The 9,735-nt window shown below is 42.7% G+C and overlaps 1 protein-coding gene across 1 annotated transcript; it reads right to left on the bottom strand.

Annotated features, from left to right (window-relative positions):
* Positions 1–6,205: 6,205 nt before the first annotated feature.
* On the bottom strand, positions 6,206–9,404 carry LOC108054998 (uncharacterized). Its single transcript, XM_017138204.3, has 8 exons — positions 9,376–9,404; positions 8,052–8,704; positions 7,463–7,880; positions 7,239–7,393; positions 7,070–7,178; positions 6,787–7,010; positions 6,615–6,732; positions 6,206–6,565 (listed from the first exon to the last, which is right to left on the bottom strand). Exons 2-8 carry the CDS (start codon positions 8,511–8,513, stop codon positions 6,315–6,317), a joined length of 1,737 nt encoding a protein of 578 aa, XP_016993693.3. The 5' UTR covers positions 8,514–8,704; positions 9,376–9,404; the 3' UTR covers positions 6,206–6,314.
* Between the last annotated feature and the right edge of the window lie 331 nt (positions 9,405–9,735).

Here is a 9,735-nt window from a genome sequence, read left to right as displayed (position 1 = left end):
ACTTATCAAATCTCCAAGTTAATTGCCAATTCTTAATTAGTGGCCTTTAAGCAGCGACGTTGCATAATCTGCTGAATGCAATTGCAACTAAGTGCAAGGCAACAAGCGGAAAATTGAACCTTTGCCAGAGCGTGGCGCGGACAGGGTAAATCCGCACAAGAATTAAATAAAAGTGCGGCAATTAAACGCAACCTGGTCGGCGTTAATCGCAGCGCCGTTGCTGTGAGAAATGCCAGGTGAAAAACGGCACACGCATCTCCCCAGCGAATTGAGACAGAGACAGCGAGATGGAGATGGGGACAGAGCCCCTGAGATGGAGACTACGACTGTGACACTTGGATCTTGGATGGCCGGCGAATGGCGGAAGATGAGGCGATTAGGCCGAGAGTCAGGTCTGCACTGTGAAAAAATCTCAAAAAAATTTAATATTAATTAAAACAAGAGAGAACGCTATAGTCGGGTTGGTGTCCCGACTATCTAATACCCGTCACTCCGCTAAAGGGAGTGCGAACGCTGTGTCTGGTTGGTGTACCGACTAATAATCGTAACTCAGCTAAAGGGAGTGCGAGGGAGATAGATATATGTTGACAATTTATAAATCGTATAACTTTTTAATGAATGGTCCGATTTGAAAAATGTCTTCTACATTTCGATAGGTATAAATATACACAACAAAATTGCATTTATACTTCTCGGAAATTTTTAAAGATGTGGGCGCAGGACCCATTTTAAAATCGTTTGTGGGCGATTGTGGGCGTTAGAGGGGGCGTGGCGCTCGGCTAAAATAAACTTGCGCTGCGTAGGAAGCCAAAGAATATGTGTGGGAAATCTCAACCTTCTAGCTTTTGTAGTTTCTGAGATCTCAGCGTTCATACAGACAGACAGACAGACAGACAGACAGACAGACAGACAGACGGACAGACAGACGGACAGACGGACATGGCTAGATCGACTCGGCTAGTGATCCTGATCAAGAATATATATACTTTATGGGGTCGGAAACGCTTCCTTCTAGCTGTTACATACTTTTGCACGAATCTAGTATACCCTTTTACTCTACGAGTAACGGGTATAATTATAAAATTAAATACGTTTTTGTTATAATAATATTTGTTAATCCTTTATATCTTTAGGGCCGTTTTCTCGTCCGTCAATGATTTCCCATCTCTAGAATAAGGAACAGTCAAGAACTTAAATTAGTTTAAATATTCTTACTAGAAATATAAACTTCAAATTATAGAAATATTAATATTATTATTACAATAATTCTACAGGATGTCTTTGTGCTTTCTTCTTAGTGTAAAGCCAAAGTTGATGGTAAATCGGAGAAGAAAGAAAGTTTAGCTGTGTGACCCGGCTACTGAGCCGTTGAAAAATGCACGCAGCGCCGGGAGAAGGCGAAATAGAGAGAGATTTGTGGGGAGAATGTGGCAATGCAAAGTAAGAGCCATAACTGAATGCAAAAATCAGGCAAATGGTAATAAAAATTAAAAATGCCGAGAGTGGAAAGCTGTTGCATTTTCCTGCCGTCTGCCGTTTGCCGTCTGCCTTTTTGCTGGCTATGTGTGTAACTAACGGATAAGCCTTGGAAAATTGACGCTGACAAGGCTTGGCCAAAGTGGCCAACGTTGCGTATGCTTAATCTGCCTATTTACATCGTTGCCCCCTCGTTCATTCTCTTTTTTCTGTTTTTTTTTTTGTTTTTTTTCTCGTGTGCGTGCAACTGTTGCCATGCTGTGACTATCATTAATTTTTCATACTCATAATCATCATCTAGTCAGCGCCGCGCTCAGTTTTCCTCTTATTTTTCGGTGTCAAAATGTTGTTTCTTCTTTCACATTTTTCACGCGATTTATGCACATTCTGCCCTGGCCTCCTGTTCTTCTCTCGCCTGCTCACCTGAAAATCCATTTAGTTTCCATCTTCTGGACTCGCCAGCCCCTTGTTATCTGCCGTCGAATGTTTTACATGCAACATATTCTCCAAAATGGGTAGCCGCAAATTTGGGAAGGCTCCTTTTTTGGCTGGGTGTTGATATTTTGATAAATGTGCCATGAAAGTTGGAAGATGGGATTCCAGGGTTAGGTCATTACAGTAAGCCCCGTTTTTACCTCAGAAAGGCTCCTATAATTTTTTAAAGTACTAGTTATATTTAAAGACTGGTGCTTTCGTAGTTTATTTGTAAATTAATAACTTCATTTTGAATTTAAGCCTTTTATTATAAGCGGTAGTTACTTTCTGTAACTCCCCCCAATCAACAAAAACCTAACACCCCCAAAATGTCCATTGAAATGTTAAAAAATAAATAAATATTTGGAAAAATGAAACTGAGAAAAATCTCTCATGTGCCAATTTCCATTGCAAGTTGACCAGCAGCAAACACTTAGCGTTTTTACACATGTAAATAAATGGAGAGGCGGGATGTGCTAAAAGTGCGGCAATAAAATCGTATGGTGGAGTGAAAAAAAAGGCACAAGTCTGGACCGATTCGTCGTTGAGTCGAACAAAATCGTTAAATTAGTAGAAAATAGTGTGAAAAACGACGTGCTCACATGTGGTGGGGCAAAGAGGGTGGGCAGTGGAATCTGTTAAGTAAAAGAAACTTTAAATGGCAATGGGATGGATTTCGGACGGCTGAATGCTTGAACGCTTGTACTACACAACCGAAGACAGTTTAATTACGGCGTGAAGTTGCGCACTGAGTCCGTTGTTTAACCCTCCTTGGCCCTCCGCCCCTGGCCCAAAAATGAATAAAAAAAACCCTACCCCTCTCTTGGGTGCGATTTGTTTTCCCTGCTGCGAGATGAGATTTTAATGCAAGCGTGAATCATAAAATGCTCACTTGATGTGTTGGTGTCACTTCGGTTACTGCCTTTAGCGGTTTCCAAACATCGGCTCTTGGGCGAGTCTTCAAAGCCTGCAGCTTGAGTGGGTGCCCATATAATAATCCATTGCGAATCTCGCCCAAGAAAATTGTCGCTTTGTCTTCGTCCTATGGGTCAGGGGTCAAGAGACCGCTTGAAATCGGAGGTGGGTTAGGTCACATAAGTTGAGCGGTTGCATTAGATCTACCAGGTAAATTTCAATTTTGCTGTTCTACATTAAAAAGAGCTGCTGAGAAAGGGCTAAAAGTTTCTTTGGCAGTAAAAATATTCTCTTAAAAAAGGCAAGCTCACAATGACTTTATTAAATCCGTTTTTAAACAGATTACCATCGATTGATTGATGAAACTTCTCAATTGATCAAACCCCTCCTAATCTGTTTGCAAAAAAAGAAAGAAATCGTATCTGCCTTGGTGAGTGGCCATCTGAAAGCCAAGGAATTCAGATTGTCAGTTGAACAATGCCATTAATTCAGCAATGACTAATTACTTTAAGTTACGACAAGCTTGGCAACATTTTATGACCCCAAAGAGATAGCTGCAGCATTCAAATGAGACTCCTTTTGAACTCGAACACAGGACCTCATGCCGTTTACACGACCATTAAAGCCGAGCTCCATTGGCCAAATGATCAACTGTCCGGTCGGTTAATAAATTAATTGCAGACGAGGGGAGGGAATGACGGGCTCATTAGATAGACTCCCAGCGATAAGAAGGAGTTGGAGTCCGGTTGATCGCTTTATTCAAGTGGTTGTTCGTTCGGTTGTTTGGTTGTTCGGCGCATGCCGATTGCATTTTCCCCTTTTGGCATCTCCATTCCGCTGCATTCGCCTCCATCGATAACTCCGCAATTAAGGAACCCAAGCGGTGGTCTGACCAAGAGCCATTTAATAAAGTTAGCATTTGTATAATGTCTTGTCAAAAATTTATTGGCATTTTTGCCAATATTTTGTCGGTTCAATCTACCAATCTTCGCGGAGTCCCCAGTCTCCGTGCTGATCTGTTCCGCGATGGCGATGGTGATTTCGAATGTGATTGGGATCTCTGGCATGCTAACCGAATGCCTTGAATGGAGTGGACTGTTGCCTGTTGGTTTCCCAGTGTGGTGCAGTCGTCGTCTTTGTTTTTTTTTTCGAGGGGGTGTTGGCAATTAAAACACCGATTTGGCTGTCTCTTTAGTCAGTGATGGTTGCCAATCGGCCAGGATTAAAGCTAAAAAAGTTTTCACCTTTTGTCTCATTCCGAATTGATTAAATTATGCAAATGCTGGCGGTCTGCTCAAAAAACACAACGAAAAAGTAAACCATAAAACAAAAATTGCAACTGTGACAAAAGGCGTTGCCATGCACGCTTGCCTGCATTTCCCTGTGGTTCCCACACCCCCAAAAAGACAAGACCCGGCCAAAAAGCAAACCAAACCTCAAAAATGAATTTTAGTTTCCTAATTTCCATCAAACGGCGCTTTTTGTTTTTCGCTTTGCCATGGCAAAAAAGATTCTCATGTTGTCTTTGACTCGATGTCGTCTTGCTCGTCGACCGACGTCCTCGTCTCATAGTCATCGTCATCCACATCCACATCGTCATAGTCATTGCTGTTGGTTTTGTTGTCGGCGGCGTCGGTGGATTTTCAATTTCTAATGTAGTGCACGTTACGCCCTGAAGGGATTTTTATTTTATACCATTTTTTTCCTGGCTTTACGGTTTTATTTATTTATGCTAGCGTTGCTGGGCGCCAAAGGTACAGTGGGTTTTGATTGAGTGGGTTATTAACAGAGCTAAGTTTTATAGAGTTAAGTTATATTTTTAAATATTTGAATGTTATAGGGCAACTATTCACAATTCGCAATTTTTTTTATAAATATATGCTTTACTATCCTGAAGTCACTACACAGAACAAAATTCGATATGAGTAGGTTAAATTATATATCAAATAAAAGCAGACATTAATCATGTCAAATTTATAATTCAAACATATCAACTTAAAAAATATAAAAATACTATTTAATTCTACCGAATTCAGTATTTTTTGGAACAATTTTGTTATTTTTGAAGATATATTTTTAGATTGCCCCAATTAAGAATATCCTTTACCACAGTGCCACATAAAGTTGTTCAAGGTATCCCAAAACGTCATTTGATGACAAACTTCAAAACTTGTGCATGCAATATGCCATTTTTTTTCGCCGTCTTCTTTTTTTCTATTGTTGGTCGAGAAGTAATTTTTGTTGTCGTTTTCATGATTGCTTTGGTCTAGTTGTTGTTGCCGGTGGTGCTGGTGGTACTGATGGCGGTGGTGCTGCACACTTTTAGTCATCACCATGTCAGCGACGGCATCGAGAGTTCAGCCCGAATCCAAACAATCAAAATGATATGCAAATATATGTAAGAGTACCGCTACGAAAAAGGCGTGGGTTAATTGTGACTTTATCATGCAGCAGCGCGGCAAACGAATCCAAAAGCCAAGGGAAAATCGCAATCGAAAGGAAAAAATCAAATTTATTACACATTTAAGCATAGAGACCGCGAATCGAGCGAACGGCGACGATGGCGATGGCGATGCGGCGAGTTATAGATTTCGTCATAGTATCTTTCGTATCTCTTTTTTTTAGCCCTGGCGAGACGTGAAAATTTGAAATAAACCTGTCAACGAACACCAACGCCAATCGACTGGAAGATCGGGTCCCTTGCTAAATCTTAGATGTTAGATGTTGGATGGTGTGTGAACTACGAACCCGCGGACCGCCCAGTCGGTGGGTGGGCGGCGCCAAAACTAAGCCACCAAATCGCTTCGAATCACATAAAACACATTAACACGGGGGCAGCACTGGGAACGGAAACTGTCGTTCCCATAAAGGCACCGCACGAAGCAATTCCAATACCAAGTTGCCAACTCAAATGCCCTCCAGTTGACCAAAGCGTGCTAAATTCCATATGTGCACTGAGAGAAATCGAGTTAGATTGGGATTGTACTCTCAATATTCGAATGTATCTATTGAAGCTTTCTGTATATTGTATTCCTTGCATTTGAATTTTTAAAACCAAGAAAATCGAAGAAAGGAGATTGTATTTCATCAAACAGTAAAATATACTACATTATTAGGCTTAGTTTTATAATATTTTGGCAATTATAATTGAATAATTATTTAATGATGTTTATTTATTTAAAATAGGATATTCCTCAAAATAAATACAGCGGTCTCTTTCTTGTAAAAATTAAAATACATTTTCTGAAACCCTTTTTTTTTACAATTTTAAGGATTAAATTTCAGGTACGTCTTAAGGAAAGGCAATTAAATAGGCTCCTGACTGATATTATAAGACCTTTTTCCCAGTGCATCTAGGCCAAACAACGGTATATTCGCGTCAGATCGAAAGTCAGCGAAACATATGCATCTTGTGAACTAGTGATCGACATGCAGATCGCCGAGGCAACTCAGACACACAGTTCCTGTCTGTAGAGCAGTCGAAAGCCGCGACCCACATATTCGGCATCGGTGCGGAAGGGCAGGATGATGGGACCTGCGGCCGTGTCCCTTACAGTGGCGTGCATGGTGAAATCGTCGCTTTCCCGGCCATCGTTAAAACGCTCCCCGCAAAGCGGCACCGAGTTGATGGCTATGAAGTCGTCCGGACAGTTGAAGATCCCAGCTCCCGCCTGCCCGTCGGAGATCAGATCGTTCTCGGCTTTGAAAAGTTTAATAAGTTGTAAGAGATTTCAATTTAATCATCATACCTTCATCTTTGTTGATGATCTGAAAGTCAGGCTGATCGCCACCTAGTTGTTCGGTGTTGTAGGTAACACTGCACACATTCTTTAGACGGGCCAGGCATATGGCATAGTTCAAATTGTTCTGGATTAAGAAAAACCTATTAAAATTAGTTCTTTAGAAAATTAGCAAACTTACAAAATAAGTGGCTTCTCTGTTGTCCACAATCGAGCCATCTGTATCATAGTTAAATGATTTTATTAGACCCTCAGCTTCTGGGAAATATTGCAGGCAATTATTTGGAGCCAGGTTGTCCTCCAACTGAGTGACTTTTATATTAAAGGAGCGACCTCCTCCCGACACCTTCATAAAGACCGAAAGATACACTTTGCTCTCGTTTGAGTCTCCAACATGGATATATACTGGAAATGAATAGGTTTTTACCTTCGTTATAGTTTATATGAAACGTAAAACTACTCACTATGCTGGCCTGTGTTGATGCCACACAGAATGGGTATCTGAAAGTTGGTATTGTGGCCCGAGACTATAAACTGATCGTCTAGGCAATCACCGTTGGAGGGACGACTCAGCTGGGGATCAGGGAAAATCAATTAGGCTAAGGACCACGCATATGTGACTAGAACTCCCACCTCGAACATCTGAAAATCCAGCCTCAACTGCTGCACTCCCTTCTTCACATTGATGATCAGCACACAGATCATCATTTCGCGCACCGCATTCGGATAGTTGGGGCTCTCGAAGTAGAGGATCTGCTGGCTGGTGACATCGCCACAGCCATTGACGACTGCAAGTGAAAGAGTTTACATGTTAGATCTGCGATATCGTGCAAATCGATCGGCGGACTTTCACTCACACACACAGCATACGCCCACGCCCTCGGCACAGCTCTCGGTGGGAATCCCCCCGAGGCTCTTGCACTCGAACTCGTGGTAGCAGACGCCCTCCATGCTCCGGATGTCGCCCATGGACACACTGCACTTGGTATTGGGGAACTTGATCACCTCGAACAGGCTGAGGAAGCCCTTGCCCTTCGAGCGCGGTGCATTCGGTTTCTTGAGGATGAGGTTCGCCTCGATGGGCGACCCGAAGAGGAGGTTCTTCAGCGTCTGATGGGGCTGCATAATGGAGGTCTTGGTACTCGACGGTGGCGTGGGCGGTGGCGGTCTCATCGAGGGTTTCGCACTGGGCTTTGGACTTGGCTGCATTCCCGGCGAATCACTCGGAGTGGGCATCATCATCATGGGTTCCGTCGCAGGGGGAGGTGAAGGTTCCTATATTAAAAACGGAAGAATATTAATATCTCAAGAAGGTTATTAAAACTAATTTCTCTAATACATTGTGGTCACTTTTAAATGTTTAATAATATTTAGTTAGTTTAAGGGAGGTAGCTGAGAACTGGTAACTTTTTAACAGCTCTTTTAAATATTTTTTATATATGGTACCTCTGTTGGTGCGATGGTCGTACGCATTGGTATCTCGGGCTCCGGTTCCTCCGGCTGCGTGGGAGCTGGTTCAGGTGGCGGTGTTGCGGGAGTTGGCATGGGCATGGGCATCGGTGCTTCCGTTGCCCCCATTCCTCCTCCATCCTCGCCCTGCTGCTGGGCCAACTTGTGGAGGTGGAAGCCCGGCTGATATCGCATGGTGTACTGGAATCCAATGCCCTCCATTTTCATGCCGCCGGGACGCGAGGAATGCGACGACTGGCCACGCCTACTCCTGATGCGCAGATCGCCCATTGTCACAAAGTCGGAGGCGTTGTTCCCATCGGCCACGCCCACATAATAGAGCGTCAAAACGAAAGCGCTTATCAACGCATCGGAACGCTTTGACAACATTATTAACGGAAATTCACGCGGCGACTGGTGCAGATGTTGCACTTGCAACTGAAATTGCTGCTGTCGCATGTTGCTGCTGCTGGTGCTGCAGTTGCTGCTGCTGCTGCTGCTCGTGTTGCATCTTTCTTTGGCTTTATTAGAGCATTAATTGTCGCCTTTCCAGCATTTTCAACCTTCACTTTTGCAGCAGCAACAATCAAACAACAAGTCACGCTACTCTGATTGCACTTGTGATGTTGCTGCTGCTGTGAGTGGAGTTGCTGTGGGTAACAGGGTAAATGTTATGCGAGGCATTCCAGTAGGCTCTTTCGGAATTTGTGTTAATTTTAAATGAGAAATTAAATGGCCTGAGTGCTGAACGCCATAAAACAGTATGGAAGAAAAATCACTTGCGAAATGCACACTTCATTAGTCAGAGATTTGTGAAATCAAGCTAAATGCTAACGAGAATATCGAGTTGCTGCAACGATCTATAAATTAAGATAGTCTATGCCTAGACATCATTGAAAGTCAAATAAAACTTTCATAATTAATAATGCCTAACGACAGCCGGTGCAATCACCAATCGATTATGCAAATGGGGTCGATGATGTCTCATATTTGCAAACACGGAATGCTTCGAAATTGAAATCGATTTAATTGCAAAATCGAAGAGCACTCGACGCGAGATGAAAATCGAAAACATTTAGCAGCTTTTTATGCACACGTTCGAGTGCATCAGCATCAGCATCTCATCTCATGGTAATGATCATCATCATCGGCGGATCATGGGATGATCGGAGTGCTCTCACAGCCACATGCATCATGCACAACAAGGTTAAAAATTGTTAATTGCTGCTGCCGCTGCGACGAACGTCAAACGCCAGCAACACTGCAATTGGTATTATTATGCACCGCAGCAACAAAAGTTGCTCGTTGTTACTGCAGTTACTAGCAACTCCCAGCTGCCGCCATTTGGCGTTGGCGTCTCCAGCGGTTGTCTAAAAAATAACAATAAATAATTGCGCACTTGACAAATAAAGCTGTGAAGCCTGACTATGGAAAATATGATGAGCCAGTCAGTCAGTAAGAAAAAAAGATTAAAATGCCTTTTTTTCTGCTGAATGCAGATACATTTGACGCGACAATGCGGGCGTTTAGTTTTAAAGATTATCATTATGAGCGGTTAGTTTTAATGAGCCAGTGGGGCTGGTTGAGGGGCGTATTTGGAATTTCGTGATTGATGCTCGACGTATTCAAAATGAATTTGCAATTAATCATGATCGGGGCTAGAGCTTCCATTTATTTAGCA

The sequence above is a fragment of the Drosophila takahashii genome, chromosome 3R (genome assembly GCF_030179915.1).
Source record: "Drosophila takahashii strain IR98-3 E-12201 chromosome 3R, DtakHiC1v2, whole genome shotgun sequence".
Taxonomy (NCBI): Eukaryota; Metazoa; Arthropoda; class Insecta; order Diptera; family Drosophilidae; genus Drosophila; species Drosophila takahashii.
This window is presented reverse-complemented; position numbering and strand designations above follow the sequence as displayed.